The sequence below is a fragment of the Arctopsyche grandis genome, chromosome 10 (assembly GCF_051622035.1).
Source record: "Arctopsyche grandis isolate Sample6627 chromosome 10, ASM5162203v2, whole genome shotgun sequence".
NCBI classification, from domain to species: domain Eukaryota; kingdom Metazoa; phylum Arthropoda; class Insecta; order Trichoptera; family Hydropsychidae; genus Arctopsyche; species Arctopsyche grandis.
The window spans coordinates 2,214,639-2,237,885 of NC_135364.1; the positions used below are offsets into that span (position 1 = coordinate 2,214,639).

The window sequence follows — 23,247 nt, forward strand, 5'->3', positions numbered from 1 at the left end:
TATATAAATTGACTATAAAAATGGGGTATGGAAATGTATCGAATGTGGCGCCACCATGCGGTCACAATAGCGAACCTCGCACACTCATCGCCGAGAGATGTAAAATTTTGGCGCGGAATCCTTTGGACAAACAGATGGTGACATATCCCAATGAATACCGCATGCTCCTAATTGAGGGGTTAAAACCATCGAGCGAGTTGATGCAATACAGATTGAGGATGACGAGACTTGATGGGGAAGATGGTAGATTGAGAAAACGGTCTGGACAACAGAGACCTTTCGAACGTCCGCTTAATGGACAGCGACATGAAGTTAAACCTTTAGAATACCAAATTGGGCATCAGCGGAGACCTCTAGATCCAAAGAGACCCATCGAGCAACATAGGCCTGTTGAACAACGGGGGCATTTAGACCGACTTGGGCAGACCACGAGACAACAAAAGCCTTTCGAGAGTCAGATTGAGTCTCACCAGAAGCCAGTTAAACGTCACATAAATCCAAGTGAAATCCAAGAAAATCCAGCAAAGAGAAGATGTAATGGGATATCTTCTTTGGAAATACCTCGCCCTAGAAATGGTGCACCAATTTGCAGATTGCAGCAGACACAGCCGAAAAAGTCATTACAAATCGCCCCCCAAAAACTTGAAGATCCGAATATTCTGTATGACCGTCCTGGTCGTCCTGCTGATATACGTAATTTCAGCGTCAGCACTTCCGAATATTTACTCAAAGGATGTAGGCCTGGAGATTATTGGTGCGAGTGGCTCAGAAAAGATTCGCGCAAGTCCAAAAAACCACGAATTCCCGCGGAAAATATATATGCTAGATTGTAAGCTATTGTCTTTTTTCTTTCTTTCTTTTTTTTATTTAAATATAGTTAGTATTAGGAAATTGAATTTAAAAGGATCATTTATCATTTAGGTATAGGAGAATAGATTTTGCGACCTCTTTACTACTGGACACTATGAGGCTGGATATTGGACTTGTAATTTAGGTACTAATGATTTATTTTTATTAGTCAACCTTGGATATTACTATTGAGAATTTTGATATGCGCACACTATTACACTTCCATCTTCATCATTATTCCGTTCCAACATCTCTTTCTGATAAGATAAGATAGTATCGAATGCTTATTGCTTATAAAAACACTGCTTATCAATATTGCTTTTTGATCTTGATACATACATATGTACAAGATCAAAATGCTTGAATAGCAGAAAGTCATCTTAATTTCCATTCAGTCCCATTACACAACCTCACATGTACATATATGTAGTATTATTTTTATCATCTTGTTTCATCATATTTGTATGTTGATATTTTCACGGTTTACTAAATCCTATTTTTTCTTTTCTTTTACAGTGTTCAGCGAGATATTCTGTCGGAATGCGTGCCCATGTTTAGGCCGCCAGTTAAAGTGAGTATATTTTTTTACCTTTTGATATTGTTAAATATACATATATAAATATGCGAATAAATGTAATGTAACTTTTTTTTGTCTTAGGTAAACCCGGACCGCGAAGCCCAGCAAATACAGAGCAAATTAGGTGTATTCAATACTGTTGAACACCTACTCGACGATCCCAAATCTTCTATCGGCGTATATGGCGAGCCTGCTAGCCCAGCTCCAGAATTCAAGAAGCCTCATTACACTTCCTCGCAGAATGGACGGTCACACCAAAGACCCCAACATTATGGCAAGGTGAGCGTCATTTAATTTTTGGTTGTTTTCTGCCTCTCAAAATTATCTATTCATACATGCATTCATTTAGAATATTATTCATTTACATTTTTGTATTTTTCTCTGAAAGTTTCACGAAGGGATGCCTGTGGGGGTACATAACAGGGCTCCACCTACCAAATTGTATAATGATAAGACGCCTCCTGTAAGTATATTTGTATGTATACATTTTCGTATATTCATATTACATACATATATAAACGGGTCGATCATTTCTTGGTATCGAAAAAATAGTACGCTATTCAGAATACCATGTTGACAAATGTTTAGATATCCAGGAATTCATATACAATTATTTACCCCCCGTGAACCCCCTTGTATGTGAACTATTAAGTTTATTGAGGAATTAATAGAGTTTTATTAGGAAATTAATCTTTTTCTAACTAATCCTTCACATTTCCTATTGTAATATTACTGTTTATTAATTATATTTTTTATTTTGTCTACAGAGTGCATTAGATCCTTGCGGTGTTTTTTACAACGTCGAGAATATCATTAAGGTGAGTTTCTAGTTGCTTAATGTACATCCATTTCATTATGAATATATGTATACTAATTATGATCTTTATTGTTTTTTATAGGAGATGAAATCCCTTCCTATTGCTATTACACCATTGACTGCGATTGCTGCCACACCCAGAAAAGAATCTGTCCCCAGATTCAATTTCAACGTCCCTCCACTATTAAAGGTATGTTTTAAATTTTTTTCATGTATTCTTTTGATTTTGTTATACATAATGATTGTGACATATATTTTTATAAAATTCTTTCTCTGTTCCTAATTTTTGATTTTTTTTTAAATTTACAGCCAATTGAAAATTCTTCGCAGTCAAATTCCTTCCCCGAACCAAAAAAAGGTGCACACATCAAGAGTCGTAAGTTACTTTAATTCATTTGCTTTATAATAAATATATTGATACGTTGTTAGTTACGATATATCGCTGTAACTGATTCAATGACAATAGTAAGTAATAGTAGTAATATATGTATATTATTAATTGAAATAACAAATTGGAATAGTGCTTTTTTTCATTTTAGTATTTTGGTTTATTCTTATTTTCAAAAGTAAATTAGTTTAAATTTACTCGATTATTAATTATAATTTTTGTTTTGTAAATAATATAATATAAAAGTGGTTGATGTATTTTTACGGTTTGTCAAATTGGTGATGGGTGCAATTTTTTACTTAAATTTATGTTAAGTTTACTTTTATAAAACATCCATTTTTACTCAATTGTAAATGGAAATTTTTATTGCATATAATATACATATGCATGTATGTGGCTAATGAAGTTTTTACGTTTATTCAAATTATATTAGTTGTTGGGTATAAATTTTGACGTTTTGTCAGTTTACGTGTATGTAAAAAGAAAAGTTAAAAGTTTTTGTGTAATTTTGATATTTTGCCATACATAATTGTATGTTCGAAGAAAAGTTAGTTTAAGTTTATTATTTATCGTCTGATATCCATTTTTATATATTGTATTTTATTTATATTTTAATATTTTAGGTTTTGTGTACAATATTGACATTTTGTCATACTACTCGTATGTACAAAGAAAAGTTACCTTAAGTTTATTATTTATCAGACATCCATTTTTATATATTGCCAAATTTTAATATTTTAGGTTTCGTGTACAATATTGACATTTTGTCATACTACTCGTATGTACAAAGAAAAGTTAACTTTAATTTACTATTTATCAGACATCCATTTTTATATATTGCCAAATTTTAATATTTTAGGTTTTGTGTACAATATTGACATTTTGTCATACTACTCGTATGTACAAAGAAAAGTTATATTGCTGTCGGTTGGTTCCCTCATCACTGAGGATCGTGACTATGATGTCCGGTCAACCAGCTGCCTCCATTCAGTTCTAAATTCGGCCAGGCGAAGACTTACTACCGTGGAAGCTCCCGTCGCTGCAGAGACTAATTAGAGGGTAATGCGGGGGATCTGCCTCTGGCTCTTCTGCCTTCGACGCTACCAACCACAACCAACCGCTCCAGGCTCACCTCTTCGTGCAATGTGGCCGAAGAACTGCAATATACGTATCTTGACTTTTAATTCTTCAAGAATAGACACATTTGTGCGTTTGTCGGTCCAAGGCACGCGCAATAGCCGTCTCCAGGACCACATCTCGAAGGCATCGATTCTCCGTCTATCCGTCAACTTCAAGGTCCACGTCTCGACTCCATAAAGGCAGACAGAAAAAACGAGACTCTTCACGAGACGGATTTTGACAGCAGTTGTAATGGCTCTATTCTTCCAAATCTTCGTTAGTTGTGTCCCTTTAAGGCCTTTTACAAACCCTGCTTGTTCTTTCGGTATTTGCCATCCAAGGTAACTGCTCAAACGATCTTTAATTATATACAGCAATACTGTACTAGAGTGCGATAGTAAGGCTAAGGTCCTGTAATTCTCGCATTTTTTTGTAGATCCTTTTTTGTGTAAGGGAATGAATGTTGACCCAATCTTTAGGCCATACTCCGTTTACCCAGATCTTGTTGCACATATTACATAGCGCCTTTATGGCAGTTTCACCAAGCTCTTTCAGAAGTTCAGCGTGTGTACCATCGCTGCCAGGAGACTTTTAAAAAATCATTCTGTAGTGCACACTTTGAGCAATACAAATGAAAACGATCAGATAAGAGATAAAAATGACCACTGACAAGAAAGCCATGTGAAACGTAAAGGAGGTATGTAAAAATAATTATTGTTTCTGTTATGCTCGGAAAGTGGGTGCGTATGAAAGGGACCAACTGATTGTCCTAGATAACAGATACAAAAAATCTTATTCATATCTTCACAGACACAATATACGTGTTTGTATTGGTACGTGCCAGCTTACGCTGCACGAGCTATATATACAGCGCACACAACACAAATATGTGCTCTACTAATACGAAATTTTTGCTCGCAAATTAACCGGTTTAAAATTCACCACACATCCAATTAACCCTTTTAAACGAAATCAAAAAATAGTGTGGCCAGAACACTATCCTAATAAACATGTTTCAATAGAAAATACTCAATATAATATAGTATTAACAGTGGGAAAAAATCCCAAGTGAAAATACGTAATTTTGAAAGCTGAAAAGTACTACAAATGAAAGATAAAATACCCGACTGTAGATTCCAATATTCATTTTGAACAGGAAATTAACAGATTTTGAGAAATCGACCGAACAACACCAAGATATAGAAAAATCGCGCGATTTATAAAACACACATATCTCCGAATCTCGATCCAATCAACACTTTTTATTACCAGATTCGTGTTCACTGGGCATAGATCTATAAGAAAAGTCATATCTCGTCTCTGAAACATTTTTCGTGTCGAACAGTGATATTTAGACAGTTTATTCACAATCATAATATTTATGAAATTAGTACCAAACATTAACGTTAACGTTGAGTACAGGTATCCAATATCAAATATTAAATTATCAACATTAAATATTAAATAATTCAACACTCAATATGAAATAATCAATTATGAAATAATTCAACATTAAATATTAAACCAGTCAACACTCAATATTAAATTATTAAATATGAAATAATTCTACATTAAATATTATCAATACTATCAAAAGAAATGTGATCGAAATTATGTTTTTTTTTTTTTTTTGATTTTTAAATGCTTTTTATTATTACGAAATTATGTTCACAATACATCTTATATCTATTTTAATAGCTACTGATCTACTGATCATTTTCTATTTTACAATTTTAATTTAATTTGGTTAGTAATTACAGTATTATATTATTCTAATGTTAATCTAAAGCATAATAGGAAAAAGAGCCCAAAAACCTATTTACAATCCTTATAAATGTTCATAATACATCTAATACATAATATTAATTAAAGACTATCTAAAGTCGATGACCTAAAGCAGATTGTGTTTAGGTAATCTGTGTTTATACCTGAAGGGTATAGACATTTTGTTGTAATCACCGAGACTCTTCACAAGTGTGTTAGTATGGTTATTAGTGATTCTTTCATAGAATCTACTGGTTAGTTTGTTAGTAATGTCTGTAACAAACGGAATATTATATATAGCATGCAGTTTTTTCAGGTTAGTATATATGGGTGTATTATAAATTATTTTAAGGGATTTATTTTGTATTACTTGGAGCTTGGAAAGGTTAGTATTCGAGGCGTTATTCCATACAGGTGAAGCATAGGTTAATAATGGTAATATGAGCGCGCGATATAATTTTATTTTATTTAGCGTTGATAAAGAACTATGGCGATTAAATATTGGATATATTGAAGATATACCCCGCATCGCCTTGCATTTCGCTGCCTCAATGTGAGGTGCCCATCTCATTCTTTTATCAAACGTTACTCCTAAATATTTTATTACTGACTGCCATTTCAGACTTTCTCCAGAGGGGATTTTCAGATCTGAACTTGGCTTATGTTTTCTAACACTAAAGAATATGGCGTCTGTTTTGGTTTGATTAATTTGAATTTTCCACTTAGTGAAGTGTTCAGTCATTGTTTTAATTGCAAATTCAAGATTTTTAAGAATAGTGTCTGTTTTTTTGCTACTTGTGAAGCAAGCTGTATCATCTGCATATAGGGCTATGTGACAGTTTTTTGGAATAGGTATGTCATTTATATATATGGAGAACAAGAGTGGGCCAAGCAAGCTCCCCTGCGGAACGCCAGCTGCGATTATTTTTGGAGACGATAATTCATTATTTACGCTAACCACTAGCTTTCTACGAGTTAAGTACGATTTGATGATGAGAATTAGGTAGTTTGGTATTTTGTTAATAAGGAGCTAATGAATGAGTCCATCGTGCCAAACCGTGTCGAAGGCCTTTTCTATGTCGAGACATACCATTCCGGTACTTCTCTTCATATTAAAGTTCTTCGTCACGTGTTCAGTTAGTCTTGTTAGTTGTTGGGTCGTGGAATGTCCAGTGCGAAATCCAAATTGTTCATTTATTAATTTCTTATTTACGACTTTAAGTAAACGTGTGTAGATTATTTTTTCCAGAATTTTTGAAAGCGTGCAAAGTAAGCTAATGGGTCGATAATTGGCCGGGTTTTTTGAGCTTTTATCGGGCTTAAGTATGGGAATTACGTTGGCTGTTTTCCAGTATTCTGGGAAATACCCGGTGAGTAAACATGCGTTGAATATTTTAGATAGTGAGACTAAAGCTTTAAATGGAAGTTGTTTGATTGTGATGTTATCTATTGAATCTCGCCCAGGTGCCTTTTTATTTTTTAAATTACGTATTATATTTTGGATTTCACACGGATGCACCAATTTTATATTTTTAGTACTGTTAGTGGGAGTTTTTGTGATGATTTTAATGGACCGGTTGACTTTATTATGCGTTGGTATGTGATTGTAATGTTGTGTGAGTGTGTGATGTTTTTGGAAGGATTTTGATAATAGTTCTGCTTTGTCGCAATCACGCGTCACTGAGATTCCTGCATCATCTAATGGAGGAATCGAGTTTTTTGTCCTGCGAATCGCTTTAGCTAATTTCCATAGAGAGCCATCAACTGAGCTCAATTTTTCTAATTTTTTAGACCAAGCTTCATTTTTGATTTCTTTGATTCTAATTTTAATTTGATATGTGAGCTTATTAATTAATGTTTTCAATGCTGGATTTTTTGATGTTTGCCAAATTTTACGGAGTTTATTTTTACTTTTAATTAGATTTGCAACAAAGTCAGTTATCTCTAATTTGTGTTCAATGTATTGTGTCTTAGGTATGTGAAGGTGTTTGGATCGAGTTATTGATTCCGTTAGGTGTATTATGGAGCTGTCGATTTCGGTTTTGTTTGTGAGTGTGGTAGAAGTTAGAATGGTTTGGTCATTTATGTATGACTTGAACTCTCGCCAGTTAGCTCTCCCGTAATCCCAACTATGCTTGATGATTTCCTCGGGTTTCCCGTCGATTGAGAAGATTATCGGGAGATGATCAGACGACAGGGTTTGAAGGGCATTTGGTGTCGATATTTTTGGGCAGTTCTTGACGAGGACAAGATCTAGTGTGGATGGTTGTGAGCTATTTGTGGGATAGTGTGTGTATGTATCCGGATGAAGTAAGATTGTATCTGTTAGTTGAATGTATTTATAAAGAGTTGTGCCTTGTAGGTCAGTGTTTACGCAACTCCATAACGGATGTTTGGCATTAAAGTCACCAGATACCACTACCGAACTACCAATGTTAAATATTTAATTAAGATCGGATGCCAATAATCGTTTTTGGGGAGGATTGTAAGCGGATGCTACTATGTGATGGGTGTTGTTAATTGTTAGTTCGATGGCGGTTAGTTCTAAATTTTTTAGTGGCGGAGTTATTACGCGACAATGTTTAATTGACGATTTTATAAAAATGGCAACTCCCCCTCCATGCTGTTCTCGGTCTTCGCGATAGCAGTTAAAGTTAGGTAGGTTAATACGGATATGAGGTTTTAAGAAGGTCTCGGAGATTAAAACTATGTCAACACAGTACTCACCGATCGCCGACTCTAGTTCGTCAATCTTATTCTTAAGTCCACGAGCATTCCAAGCTAGAATGTTCAGGCGCCTCCCGTTAATCAAAGACATCGAGATATTCGACAAGCATGAGTGCCAGCTCTAGTTTGTCGGTGCAACCGCTGGCCTTGGCACGAATCTCCTGGAGGATCTTCAACATCTTCGTCATAGACGCCATGGAAGTTAGGTCTGTTGTTGGTTGAATGTTGGGATTGGTTGGTTGGTGGGGTTTTTTAGGGATATTTGGTGAAGGAGTTTTAATGGTCGGTAGCTTTGGGAAGTTGTGATCGTTAACGACCGGGATATTTTGTGGCTGCGCCACTGGGAGTTTCCAAGGGTTGGCTTTGACAATTGATGCTCGATTCTTCCTCGATTCCAGCATTTTCAGATAGTTCTGTCTTTTTGGACAGTCTTTGAAGTTAGCGGGGTGAGATCCTGAACAGCCTGAGCAGACAGCAGGGGTAACTATTCCTTGATTGCATTGTGCGGTGAGGTGAGTGCCGGCACATTTGACGCACTTGGCCTGCCGATTGCAGTTTTTCGCAGCGTGTCCATATTCTTGGCATCTGAAACATTGAGTAATATTTTGTGATTTACTAGTATATTTAACGACACTGACCTTTGTGTAACAGATGTACCGGATTTCTTTAATCTTCTTTGCCGATACCGATGGCTCGAAGAACACCAAGTATAGCTCGGTGGCGTTGCTCCTAGGCTCCTTCGTCTTCATCTGTATGACTTTGGTTACAGGGAATCCCTGTCTGATGATGTCATCTTTAATATCAGCTTCCGGCAATTTCGGCAAGCCACGTACGACACTTTTTATTTCCTTTTCCTCCTTCCTGGAAAAGGTATGGAATTGTCGGTCTGGTGTCAATCCATCCCGAAGTTTTTTAAAGTCTTCAAGACTTTTACATTGTATCTTGACATTATTTTGACCAATGTAAGTCATTGTGAAGTCTTTTATAAACTTCTTGATCGACTCGATCATGCTGCCGTGAGTGCCAGTAGCTGTCATGATGATGGGCGGGATTCTTCCACCGCTTCTGGGGACATCGGAAACTTCCAAGAGCCCTTCAAATTTGTTTTTCTCCTGAATTTTAAATTCAGGAGCAACATCTTTCACGTTCTTTGCCGTATGTTTTGGAAACTGCCACTCGGTCTCCATCTGAGCGGTCTGAGAGCAGCCTGGTTGAGGAGCTTCGGTTGTAGTTATCAGTGTCTTCTTAATTCGCTTTTTCAGGTTGGATCCTCGCATGGTGCCAACATGTGTTCGTTTGGTGTTCGTTTTGTGGGGGGTGTTTGTTTTGTATGTTAATAATAATAATAATAATAATAGTTTTTATTCCAGACGATGAGGAGAATAGTGCAATCCCCAACGCCCATATAAATAATATATAGATAATAAAAAAATAAAAAAAGTATTGAAAAATAGTTAACAAAAAATAAATAAATAAATACATAAGTAAATATATAAATATTACTGATAATAAATAATAATAATAATAATTATAATAAATAAATAATCTAATAATAATAAATAATAATAATTTTATGTCTATTCAAGGCGGTCGGTGTAGCAGTTCCATCCATCGAACATACAATGAAGAATGCAAATGAGAAGATGCAGCAGCAAGAAGACAATTAGGTGATAAAAATATACGAAGACGTAGAGAGGCCGCTCTCATCCTGAGAATGGCTTCAAAATGAGGCACATGCCCTTCTACAAACATTTGCGACGCGCTACAGCTCCTAGGTAACCCGAAAAGAGCACGGTAACAGTTGTTGTATTGTACCTTTATCTTCCTCATCGTCTCCCGCTTGTATCTGGTCCATAATTCACCAGTATAGAGGCTAGTACAAAAGGACATAAATAATTGTCTCTTAACCTCTACACTGGAGTGGAAAAATCGTCTAGCCAGCATATTTGCCCTTACACAAATGGCTCTTCTTTGTCTTTCGATGTCACGGTCATCAGATAGATCCTCCGTCAGCAAGTGTCCCAGATACTTGACTTCCCTAACAGTTTCAAGATTACGCCCATCTAAAATAATGTTGGGGACGAAATGAGGACCTCGACCGTATCGGAAAATCAATACCATGGATTTACTCGTATTATACCGCATATTATGTTCTGCAGCATAACTCGAGCAAACTTCCAGGAGGCGATTCAGAGCTGACGGAGAAGGCGCCAAGATCACCATGTCATCCGCATAGCTGATGTGGTTACTGCATATTCCTCCTATGTGGCAACCAACTCCAGTCTGTCGAAGGCGATGTGAAAGTTCATCCATGTAAAGGTTGAATAAGCCAGGAGACATTGACCCACCCTGTCTAACCCCGCACTTCAAAGAAGCGGGATCAGAGTATGAATTCCCCCAGCGTACATGGCTGAACTGATTCCGGTGCCAGGATGCTAAAAACCTCACGATTTGACTTGGAGCTCCCCTTTTTAACAGTTTGGACCAAAGTAGATCATGATCCACTCGATCGAAGGCCTTGGATAAGTCTAGAAAACAGGCGTATACGGAAGTTTTTCGCGATGTATAAAAATCCACTACCTGTTTTAAAGTGTAGATGGCCATGTCCGTCGACGAGTGCTTCTTGAATCCAAACTGCTCATCAGCTGACAAAAGGTAGCCGCTTAATCTGCAACTCAATATCTTCTCTAGAATTTTAGATAAAATGGTGGCTAGAGCAATAGGACGATAGCTGTCAATGACTGAAGCATCAAGCTTTGATGACTTGAGGACAGGAACAATAGTCGTCCTTGAAAACTCTTCAGGTACATGTTCATGCAAAATCATCACATTGAAAAGCCTTGCTAATATGATGAAGAAATTCTTACCACTATGCAGAACATGATCCGTACTAATGCTGTCCCAACCAGTTGCTTTCCCTCCAGACATTGACCTTAACGCAGTTTCAACTTCTTCGCCAGTTATGACGAAAAACGAATCTTCTGAGATAGACATAACCATATCAGCCCTGCCCATCAAATCCGAAACAGACTCTTTGAAATGCTTGCTAAACATATTGGCAATACTCCGATGGTTGTAGATTCCATTAATATGTACCGGGATAGTACTGTTTACTGCTAAAATAGCATTTGTAGCATTCCAAAATTGCTTGAATTCTTTATTTCTATGATATAGGGCTATCTTGTCCATAATACTTTGATTAGCGTTGCGTTGACATACCTTCAGTGCAATTTTAAAAACATGCCTAGCATGACGACGTCGGTCGGCAATTTCTCCTGTAGAAGGGCGGCCCGCTGCGACCCATTCTATAAATGAGTTCCTCGAATCTAGGTAGCGTGCCGCTACCTGATCGTTCCAACCAGGAACCACCTTAAACCTCTTATCATTATACTGATGCGTTGGTGAAGAAAATGATGTCGAAGTGGCATTTCTCAACACATCTACAATCGAATGATAGAGGTAATTAATGGAAGTCCTATGCTCAGTATCAGTGCATTTTCTCAAATTGCAATTTTGAAGATTATTATCACATACAATACGATCGAAAGAGTTAATTATTTCTAGTGAATATGCAATTATGTCGGAAGGGTTGCGTGGCATCCAAGTTGCAATGTCGCGATGACGATAATTGTGATATGGTCTCGAACGATTCAGACCATTCGAAGCAATTATAACAAAAAGCGGACGATGATCTGACCATACTACGTCAGTGTGGACTTTAAAATCTTGAATGGATCCTAAAATTCCTTCAGATGTGATACAGTGATCCAACCACCGTAAGGAGCCGTGTGCGTCACTAACATATGTAAATGTATCAGATGGAAGACACGCATAATCTTGAATCCTCAAATGATTTTCTTCACAGAAGGATAGTAGTTCGTTCCAAAATAAAGAGCCAGGATGAGCATTAAAATCACCCATGACAATAAAATTCGAGCGACTATGATCTTCGATAGCGGCATTAACAATGCCCAAGCAAGTAGTAAAATCTTCAAAGTTTTCTGGTTTTGCCGTCGGCATATATACATTAATAATTAACAATTGAATATCACCTTGCTGAAGTTTAATGCAAAGTAATCTCGGATTATGAAGGTCAATTTGGGTGACTGTAAAAGTTTTTTTGTATAATATACCAACACCACCATAGGGACGTCCAACTAAAGGTCCATTACCGCTGTCCACTGCAGATGTACCAGTGCCTTCAAATGATGGATGGAATCTTCTCAAGTATACAGTTTCAAATTCTAAAAACCATGTTTCTTGTAACAAAATAACGTCGGCCTCATTACATAGTTTGGAAATGTAGGATTCAGTACGTCGAAAAGAGCGACAATTATAGCTGACGATTGTTATTGTTTTGTCCCCCATTAATATAGTTTTTTCGGAAACGTCGGAAAACAATTCCGGTCGGCCATAAATCTTGCACGAGCAGTTTTGTTGCATTCGTGGCTTCAGTTGCAACAATGAAAGACTTGAAACCACATTTTGTTCGAGATGGTAGTTCTTTTAAGGTGAATTTGAAATTTACTTTTTTCTTTAAATATGTACTAATTATTTCGACATTCGTCTCTAACGAGAATCTAGAGATGTAAATTTCAGATTCTGGAATTACAGCTTGCAATTCAGAATCCTTGCAAGTGCCTCTTAAGTTGGCACTTCGTCTAATGTTTTTTTTCGTTTTAACTAATTTGAAATTATCGTTGTTATCATTTTCAGCTAGTGGAGCGCCAGCACTGGTTGACACTCCCTGATTGTTTGCATCGTTCGATGTAACATTTTTCGAAGCGCCGCCACTGGTTGACGCTCTCTGCTTGTTTACATTATTCGATGTAACATTATTCGATGCGTTCGGCACAGGAGGTAGTTTCGATTGGCTATTATTTTTGTTGGTTTTATTAGTCTGCTTACGTACGGCATCCGCAAAGGTTCCGGTTTTTTTTAATATCTCTTCCACCAAGTTAGACGCATTCAAATCGCGATTTGAAACATCGGAAGTGATCTTGTTCATATCTTCGCGCAACTCAGCTATTGCATCCTTAATGAGAGAAATATCATTCGCCCCACCCTGAGACTTCAGAACTCTCACCTCTTCCTTCAAATCTTGAATGGCACTCAGTAGTGATGTAACATCAATCGAATCGAAAGAAACAGGAGGCAAACGTCGCAGGTTGACAGCGCCAAAATTTGGTAGAACAGACACATCTGTTTCTTTAAACATTTTAATAATGTCTTGAATACATCTTAACTTTTTTAGATCACCTTGTCGTCGTGTATCTCGCACATCAGGCAGAAGTGAAATGAGCACGTTTCTCGCCACCATCATTTCATCCTCAGTAAAGAAGTCGCATATTTGGACAAGTGATACTTCATCTAGGGTGTCTATCTTATTACGTATGAACGCCAGAACTTCATTTATCACCACTAAAAGGTGTGGGTTTTTTGACGGTATGGCGTATCGCTGTATTATGAGCGCTCGCACAGAGAGTACGTCTTCGGCACGTCCGTTCTCACGGAGCGTCGAGTGACGAGATCGAAATTATGTGGCTAATTATGTAAGTATGAAAATATTATAAATTTAAATTCCATTTAAAAAATTATGAAATCAAGCATAGGTAATGATTCTGAATATGTACTAACTTGCGAGGTGCCAGAAGAGCTAAAGACATCCATTTTTATATATTGCCAAATTTTAATACGCCAATACGCTAGGTACAAAAAAGTAGCGTTTAAATTTTACCAGGCCTTTGTGGATATAATTTTCATGTTTTAATACTGTATTTATATTTTTATGATAAAATTTAAATTAACGTTCCGCAGCATTTCGCATTTGGGAGTATGTATGTACATATCTTGACCGATTGATTCATTTTTTCTTCTATTCTATTTTTCCAATATTTCCATTATTTTTATACTTTAGTTTAGTTATGTAATGTGCTATTTAATCATATTATAGCTTTCATTCCTTTCCATTTCATTTGTTTATTTTGTATTTACCTTTTTCATTTGTTTTTTATATTTGTAAATTTCAATTTCTTCTTATATTCTATCTTATAACCTTTTCCAATTATTTTAATACTATAGTTTAATTATGCAATGTACTACATATTTTGTCATGCCTTTATTCTTTACTTTTTAATTTGTTTTCCTTATATTTATCTTTTTCATTTTTGTAAAAATCTATTATTGGACTCGGGTGTTACATATATTATTTATTTACTTTTTGTGTTTTTTATACCTATCTCTGTACATCCTGTCTGTTGATTTTTCAATTAATAAAATAAAATAAAAATAAAATAAAATATTATCATGTACATATGTATGATATACGTTTTATATTAATATTAAGAAAATCCACTACTATCTGATCATCCAAGGGAATTTCATTTCGTCAAATTATTTATCATCGGATTAAATCCAAGTAACGAATAAGTAATGTATTCTTGTCAAATATGTGCTTTTATATGTCGTAGAGCAATGGAAACCAACCTTACTCAGTAAATCGGGACCGTCAAGGAGAATTAATGTAAGATTTATTTAAAATGAAATCAATCCCACAGGTTTCTTATTTTCTTATCTGCATAAAATTATATTATAGAAAACCAGTTGTGCATTGTTGTTACCTACTTGGGTTGATTTCGAAAGAGCAGGTAAGTGGGTGCCGTGCACTCGAGCACTTAAATTCTTAAGATCTTATCTTGACTAGAGATAATAATTCGTCACTGTTTACTTCCTAAAGCACATCTGCTCGTTGCACCGGTATCTTAGTCAAATATTATCGCACATTTTTGTGCCGAATGCCGAATTTCTAATTCTTAGTTCGAAGTTTTACTAAAATGATCCGTATATCTGAAGGATGATAAAAAATTAACTTTGCGGTAAAAACTCCCGGTTTTAATAAATGCTCGTTTTTTACTATAATTCGCCAGTGAAATTCTTTGTCCTGTCGGTATTTTAAGGTGTTTTTTTTTTGCATATATTTTAAGTTTAGATGTGTATTTATGGTTATGGTTCTCGTTTTTGGTACATAGATCGCATCTAATTTACATTCGTCAACGACTTGACATTGAGATTAAATTAATCATTGCCGAGAGCGTGCGTTAACACGTGCTGTTAACAGAGCGTTTTGGGGGCGTTTTGGCGCGATAAGGAATATATTGACAATTATAGAGGAAATATTTTTATGCACGCGTACATTAATTGTGTCGAAAGCGTATTTTTTAATGTTGACCAATTTTTACTTTTATTTTACTATTTTTTTTAGGTGTGATAAGATTGTTACATTTCACTAATATGAAAGTAGACTCGAATTTTGACACGCGTGACGTCATCGTCGAATGCAGTGACGTCACTCAGTATTGCTTTTTTATGTGTGAATTTGACTGATCTGTCAAAATTTTACCAATGAAAGATACGAAGTATGATGTGGCGAATAAAGCGAAATTAATTAATTTAAAATTAATAAAAATACTTGTAAAAGTGATGAGTACAAGTTTACTTTCTTTGTAGGCATGAGATATGTAAGTTAATGTAAATATTAATGTTTATATCATGTTTGCAATGATGATTTTGTTGACTGCCCCATGGAACATTGTAGTTCTACATACATTGCCTCAGCGTTTTCAAGCAGGACGTACCTTTTCTGGACGTAGGCTTTTTTCATTGAATAAAATATTAATTTGTGATTGTTTCCGAACAGTTTGTCAAAAATTTATTTGGTATCTATTGACGTTTGAAAAGTAGATCGCGGCGCTCTCTGGTGGCGCGCGATGTGAAACTCGGCGGCCATACTGTTTTTATTTTATACGAACTCGCGTTTGACGTAAGATGTTTGTTGTTGTTTATATAATATTTGACACCAACAATATTCATCGTTTGCATTTTTAATTTTAGGATCATTTACTCGAGTGTTAAATGTCAAAATTGTGCACGAAAAAGCGTCGTTCTAGGTCCATGGTCAATATATAAAGCGGTTGTGTTCAGTGTTTTATATTATATAATAAACGCTTTCAAATTTTTTTATATTCCATAATTTATTTATACACGTTTTTTTTTAAATATCTTCTATATATTGAAAAAAAATAGTAATATAAAAATAATAAAATAAATAAGAATTGTAAATTTTTGGGAATAAAAAAAAATATTGTAAAAAAAGACATAACGACATGGCTGGTAAGGGTCGGTCAGGCAGATAACGGTTGGTCAGGCGCTGCGCTGCGCTCGTCTCCAGCTTCAGTCGAGTGCGCGCCGCCCGGGAGGAAGGACCTACCACACCCCTGTGCTCCTCGCCAGTTCGTCTCTGCAACTTGGCAGTGTGAAGTTGACAAGTTGTGTTTGTGTTTTTATTCAAAGTACTTTTGTGGTTCATTTTGCTTCAAGCTGCTGTCTTCCTTAAACTATTATTGTATTGCAAGGAAGTAAAAAGCTGTGAAACTTGATGTGTGTCGCCTTCTTATATCTGAAAATCGCTGACCACGTGTTTTTTGAGGTTTTTATTATTGATAGTTTCACGTTTTAATTCAAAACCCAATTGTGTACTTGTGACTCTTCCTGCTTTCCTGTGTTCCTTAAACTGCTTCGTATCTGAAGGAAGTAGGAAGCTGTGAATCCCGACGTGTGACGTGTCCTTTCATAGCACAATCGCTGACCGCGTGTTTTTAAGGTTTTTCTCTGATAGTTTTACGTTTCAATTCGTGTAAGTTAAATTGTGCTACTTGCAAATAATTTATTTCGCTACTCTCGCTATATATATATATATATATATAAATTTACTATAAAAATGGGGTATGGAAATGTACCGAATGTGGCGCCACCATGCGGTCACAATAGCGAACCTCGCACACTCATCGCCGAGAGATGTCAAATTTTGCCGCGCAATCCTTTGGACAAACAGATGGTGACATTTCCCAATGAATACCGCATGCTCCTAATTGAGGGGTTAAAATCATTGAGCGAGTTGATGCAATACAGATTTAAGATGACGAGACTTGATGGGGAAGATGGTAGATTGAGAAAACGGTCTGAACAACAGAGACCTTTCGAACGTCCGCTTAATGGACAGCGACATGAAGTTAAACCTTTAGAATACCAAATTGAGCATCAGCGGAGACCTCTAGATCCAAAGAGACCCATCGAGCAACATAGGCATTTAGACCGACTTAGGCAGACCACGAGACAACAAAAGCCTTTCGAGAGTCAGATTGAGTCTCACCAGAAGGCAGTTAAACGTCACATAAATCCAAGTGAAATCCAAGAAAATCCAGCAAAGAGAAGTTGTAATGGGATATCTTCTTTGGAAATACCTCGCCCTAGAAATGGTGCACCAATTTGCAGATTGCAGCAGACACAGCCGAAAAAGTCATTACAAATCGCCCCCCAAAAACTTGAAGATCCGAATATTCTGTATGACCGTCCTGGTCGTCCTGCTGATATACGTAATTTCAGCGTCAGCACTTCCGAATATTTACTCAAAGGATGTAGGCCTGGAGATTATTGGTGCGAGTGGCTCAGAAAAGATTCGCGCAAGTCCGAAAAACCACGAATTCCGGCGGAAAATATATATGCTAGATTGTAAGCTATTGTCTTTTTTCTTTCTTTCTTTTTTTTTATTTAAATATAGTTAGTATTAGGAAATTGAATTTAAAAGGATCATTTATCATTTAGGTATAGTAGAATATATTTTGCGACCTCTTTACTACTGGACACTATGAGACTGCTGACAGCTAAGCTGGATATTGGACTTGTAATTTAGGTACTAATGATTTATTTTTATTAGTCAACCTTGGATATACTATTGAGATTTTTGATATGCGCACACTATTACACTTCCATCTTCATCATTATTCCGTACCAACATCTCTTTCTGATAAGATAAGATAGTATCGAATGCTTATTGCTTATAAAAACACTGCTTATCAATATTGCTTTTTGATTTTGATACATATGTACATATTATTTTTATTATTTTTCTTGAATAGTAGAAAGTCATCTTAATTTCCATTCATTCCCATTACACAACCTCACATGTACATATATGTAGTATTATTTTTATAATCTTGTTTCATCATATTTGTATGTTGATATTTTCACGGTGTACTAAATCCTATTTTTTCTTTTCTTTCACAGTGTTCAGCGAGATATTCTGTCGGAATGCGTGCCCATGTTTAGGCCGCCAGTTAAAGTGAGTATATTTTTTTACCTTTTGATATTGTTAAATATACATATATAAATATGCGAATAAATGTAATGTAACTTTTTTTTTGTCTTAGGTAAACCCGGACCGCGAAGCCCAGCAAATACAGAGCAAATTAGGTGTATTCAATACTGTTGAACACCTACTCGACGATCCCAAATCTTCTATCGGCGTATATGGCGAGCCTGCTAGCCCAGCTCCAGAATTCAAGAAGCCTCATTACAATTCCTCGCAGAATGGACGGTCACACCAAAGACCCCAACATTATGGCAAGGTGAGCGTCATTTAATTTTTGGTTGTTTTCTGCCTCTCAAAATTATCTATTCATACATGCATTCATTTAGAATATTATTCATTTACATTTTTGTATTTGTCTCTGAAAGTTTCACGAAGGGATGCCTGTGGGGGTACATAACAGGGCTCCACCTACCAAATTGTATAATGATAAGACGCCTCCTGTAAGTATATTTGTATGTATACATTTTCGTATATTCATATTACATACATATATAAACGGGTCGATCATTTCTTGGTATCGAAAAAATAGTACGCTATTCAGAATACCATGTTGACAAATGTTTAGATATCCAGGAATTCATATACAATTATTTACCCCCCGTGAACCCCCTTGTATGTGAACTATTAAGTTTATTGAGGAATTAATAGAGTTTTATTACGAACTTAATCTTTTTCTAACTAATCCTTCACATTTCCTATTGTAATATTACTGTTTATTAATTATATTTTTTATTTTGTCTACAGAGTGCATTAGATCCTTGCGGTGTTTTTTACAACGTCGAGAATATCATTAAGGTGAGTTTCTAGTTGCTTAATGTACATCCATTTCATTATGAATATATGTATACTAATTATGATCTTTATTGTTTTTTATAGGAGATGAAATCCCTTCCTATTGCTATTACACCATTGACTGCGATTGCTGCCACACCCAGAAAAGAATCTGTCCCCAGATTCAATTTCAACGTCCCTCCACTATTAAAGGTATGTTTTAAATTTTTTTCATGTATTCTTTTGATTTTGTTATACATAATGATTGTGACATATATTTTTATAAAATTCTTTCTCTGTTCCTAATTTTTGATTTTTTTTTAAATTTACAGCCAATTGAAAATTCTTCGCAGTCAAATTCCTTCCCCGAACCAAAAAAAGGTGCACACATCAAGAGTCGTAAGTTACTTTAATTCATTTGCTTTATAATAAATATATTGATACGTTGTTAGTTACGATATATCGCTGTAACTGATTCAATGACAATAGTAAGTAATAGTAGTAATATATGTATATTATTAATTGAAATAACAAATTGGAATAGTGCTTTTTTTCATTTTAGTATTTTGGTTTATTCTTATTTTCAAAAGTAAATTAGTTTAAATTTATTCGATAATTAATAATAATTTTTGTTTTGTAAATAGTAAAATATAAAAGTGGTTGATGTATTTTTACGGTTTGTCAAATTGGTGATGGGTGCAATTTTTTACTTAAATTTATGTTAAGTTTACTTTTATAAAACATCCATTTTTACTCAATTGTAAATGGAAATTTTTATTGCATATAATATACATATGCATGTATGTGGCTAATGAAGTTTTTACGTTTATTCAAATTATATTAGTTGTTGGGTATAAATTTTGACGTTTTGTCAGTTTACGTGTATGTAAAAAGAAAAGTTAAAAGTTTTTTGTGTAATTTTGATATTTTGCCATACATAATTGTATGTTCGAAGAAAAGTTAGTTTAAGTTTATTATTTATCGTCTGATATCCATTTTTATATATTGTATTTTATTTATATTTTAATATTTTAGGTTTTGTGTACAATATTGACATTTTGTCATACTACTCGTATGTACAAAGAAAAGTTACCTTAAGTTTATTATCTATCAGACATCCATTTTTATATATTGCCAAATTTTAATATTTTAGGTTTCGTGTACAATATTGACATTTTGTCATACTACTCGTATGTACAAAGAAAAGTTAACTTTAATTTACTATTTATCAGACATCCATTTTTATATATTGCCAAATTTTAATATTTTAGGTTTTGTGTACAATATTGACATTTTGTCATACTACTCGTATGTACAAAGAAAAGTTAACTTTAATTTACTATTTATCAGACATCCATTTTTATATATTGCCAAATTTTAATATTTTAGGTTTTGTGTACAATATTGACATTTTGTCATACTACTCGTATGTACAAAGAAAAGTTATATTGCTGTCGGTTGGTTCCCTCATCACTGAGGATCGTGACTATGATGTCCGGTCAACCAGCTGCCTCCATTCAGTTCTAAATTCGGCCAGGCGAAGACTTACTACCGTGGAAGCTCCCGTCGCTGCAGAGACTAATTAGAGGGTAATGCGGGGGATCTGCCTCTGGCTCTTCTGCCTTCGACGCTACCAACCACAACCAACCGCTCCAGGCTCACTTCTTCGTGCAATGTGGCCGAAGAACTGCAATATACGTATCTTGACTTTTAATTCTTCAAGAATAGACACATTTGTGCGTTTGTCGGTCCAAGGCACGCGCAATAGCCGTCTCCAGGACCACATCTCGAAGGCATCGATTCTCCGTCTATCCGTCAACTTCAAGGTCCACGTCTCGACTCCATAAAGGCAGACAGAAAAAACGAGACTCTTCACGAGACGGATTTTGACAGCAGTTGTAATGGCTCTATTCTTCCAAATCTTCGTTAGTTGTGTCCCTTTAAGGCCTTTTACAAACCCTGCTTGTTCTTTCGGTATTTGCCATCCAAGGTAACTGCTCAAACGATCTTTAATTATATACAGCAATACTGTACTAGAGTGCGATAGTAAGGCTAAGGTCCTGTAATTCTCGCATTTTTTTGTAGATCCTTTTTTGTGTAAGGGAATGAATGTTGACCCAATCTTTAGGCCATACTCCGTATACCCAGATCTTGTTGCACATATTACATAGCGCCTTTATCGCAGTTTCACCAAGCTCTTTCAGAAGTTCAGCGTGTGTACCATCGCTGCCAGGAGACTTTTAAAAAATCATTCTGTAGTGCGCACTTTGAGCAATACAAATGAAAACGATCGGATAAGAGATAAAAATGACCACTGACAAGAAAGCCATGTGAAACGTAAAGGAGGTAGGTAAAAATAATTATTGTTTCTGTTATGCTCGGAAAGTGGGTGCGTATGAAAGGGACCAACTGATTGTCCTAGAAAACAGATACAAAAAATCTTATTCATATCTTCATTGGTACGTGCCAGCTTACGCTGCACGAGCTATATATACAGCGCACACAACACAAATATGTGCTCTACTAATACGAAATTTTTGCTCGCAAATTAACCGGTTTAAAATTCACCACACATCCAATTAACCCTTTTAAACGAAATCAAAAAATAGTGTGGCCAGAACACTATCCTAATAAACATGTTTCAATAGAAAATACTCAATATAATATAGTATTAACAGTGGGAAAGAATCCCAAGTGAAAATACGTAATATTGAAAGCTGAAAAGTACTACAAATGAAAGATAAAATACCCGACTGTAGATTCCAATATTCATTTTGAACAGGAAATTAACAGATTTTGAGAAATCGACCGAACAACACCAAGATATAGAAAAATCGCGCGATTTATAAAACACACATATCTCCGAATCTCGATCCAATCAACACTTTTTATTACCAGATTCGTGTTCACTGGGCATAGATCTATAAGAAAAGTCATATCTCGTCTCTGAAACATTTTTCGTGTCGAACAGTGATATTTAGACAGTTTATTCACAATCATAATATTTATGAAATTAGTACCAAACATTAACGTTAACGTTGAGTACAGGTATCCAATATCAAATATTAAATTATCAACATTAAATATTAAATAATTCAACACTCAATATGAAATAATCAATTATGAAATAATTCAACATTAAATATTAAACCAGTCAACACTCAATATTAAATTATTAAATATGAAATAATTCTACATTAAATATTATCAATACTATCAAAAGAAATGTGATCGAAATTATGTTTTTTTTTTTTTTTTGATTTTTAAATGCTTTTTATTATTACGAAATTATGTTCACAATACATCTTATATCTATTTTAATAGCTACTGATCTACTGATCATTTTCTATTTTACAATTTTAATTTAATTTGGTTAGTAATTACAGTATTATATTATTCTAATGTTAATCTAAAGCATAATAGGAAAAAGAGCCCAAAAACCTATTTACAATCCTTATAAATGTTCATAATACATCTAATACATAATATTAATTAAAGACTATCTAAAGTCGATGACCTAAAGCAGATTGTGTTTAGGTAATCTGTGTTTATACCTGAAGGGTATAGACATTTTGTTGTAATCACCGAGACTCTTCACAAGTGTGTTAGTATGGTTATTAGTGATTCTTTCATAGAATCTACTGGTTAGTTTGTTAGTAATGTCTGTAACAAACGGAATATTATATATAGCATGCAGTTTTTTCAGGTTAGTATATATGGGTGTATTATAAATTATTTTAAGGGATTTATTTTGTATTACTTGGAGCTTGGAAAGGTTAGTATTCGAGGCGTTATTCCATACAGGTGAAGCATAGGTTAATAATGGTAATATGAGCGCGCGATATAATTTTATTTTATTTAGCGTTGATAAAGAACTATGGCGATTAAATATTGGATATATTGAAGATATACCCCGCATCGCCTTGCATTTCGCTGCCTCAATGTGAGGTGCCCATCTCATTCTTTTATCAAACGTTACTCCTAAATATTTTATTACTGACTGCCATTTCAGACTTTCTCCAGAGGGG

General features: G+C 35.1%; 3 protein-coding genes across 3 annotated transcripts; all 3 read left to right on the plus strand.

Annotated features, from left to right (window-relative positions):
• LOC143918222 (uncharacterized) lies at positions 1-1,705 on the plus strand. Its single transcript, XM_077439997.1, has 3 exons — positions 1-829; positions 922-994; positions 1,366-1,705. Exons 1-2 carry the CDS (start codon positions 21-23, stop codon positions 992-994), a joined length of 882 nt encoding a protein of 293 aa, XP_077296123.1. The 5' UTR covers positions 1-20; the 3' UTR covers positions 1,366-1,705.
• Positions 1,400-2,695, plus strand: LOC143918266 (uncharacterized). The gene is made up of 7 exons (XM_077440052.1): positions 1,400-1,420; positions 1,508-1,705; positions 1,815-1,889; positions 2,194-2,244; positions 2,326-2,433; positions 2,553-2,619; positions 2,673-2,695. The coding sequence occupies exons 1-7, from the start codon at positions 1,400-1,402 to the stop codon at positions 2,693-2,695; spliced, it is 543 nt and encodes a 180-aa protein (XP_077296178.1).
• Positions 2,696-17,426: 14,731 nt separating this feature from the next.
• Positions 17,427-19,694, plus strand: LOC143918267 (uncharacterized). The gene is made up of 8 exons (XM_077440053.1): positions 17,427-17,808; positions 17,902-17,989; positions 18,364-18,418; positions 18,507-18,704; positions 19,193-19,243; positions 19,325-19,432; positions 19,552-19,618; positions 19,672-19,694. The coding sequence occupies exons 3-8, from the start codon at positions 18,398-18,400 to the stop codon at positions 19,692-19,694; spliced, it is 468 nt and encodes a 155-aa protein (XP_077296179.1). The 5' UTR covers positions 17,427-17,808; positions 17,902-17,989; positions 18,364-18,397.
• Positions 19,695-23,247: the final 3,553 nt, after the last annotated feature.

Excerpts from the sequence above, each read along its gene's own strand:
- LOC143918222 (XM_077439997.1), top strand. The coding sequence starts at position 21 with ATGGGGTATGGAAATGTATCGAATGTGGCGCCACCATGCGGTCACAAT. Across the intron at positions 830-921 it reads GAAAATATATATGCTAGATT|GTATAGGAGAATAGATTTTG; the intron begins GTAAGCTATTGT and ends TTTATCATTTAG.
- LOC143918266 (XM_077440052.1), top strand. The coding sequence starts at position 1,400 with ATGTTTAGGCCGCCAGTTAAA. Across the intron at positions 1,421-1,507 it reads TGTTTAGGCCGCCAGTTAAA|GTAAACCCGGACCGCGAAGC; the intron begins GTGAGTATATTT and ends TTTTTGTCTTAG. Across the intron at positions 1,890-2,193 it reads ATAATGATAAGACGCCTCCT|AGTGCATTAGATCCTTGCGG; the intron begins GTAAGTATATTT and ends TTTTGTCTACAG.
- LOC143918267 (XM_077440053.1), top strand. The coding sequence starts at position 18,398 with ATGTTTAGGCCGCCAGTTAAA. Across the intron at positions 18,419-18,506 it reads TGTTTAGGCCGCCAGTTAAA|GTAAACCCGGACCGCGAAGC; the intron begins GTGAGTATATTT and ends TTTTTGTCTTAG. Across the intron at positions 19,244-19,324 it reads ACGTCGAGAATATCATTAAG|GAGATGAAATCCCTTCCTAT; the intron begins GTGAGTTTCTAG and ends TGTTTTTTATAG.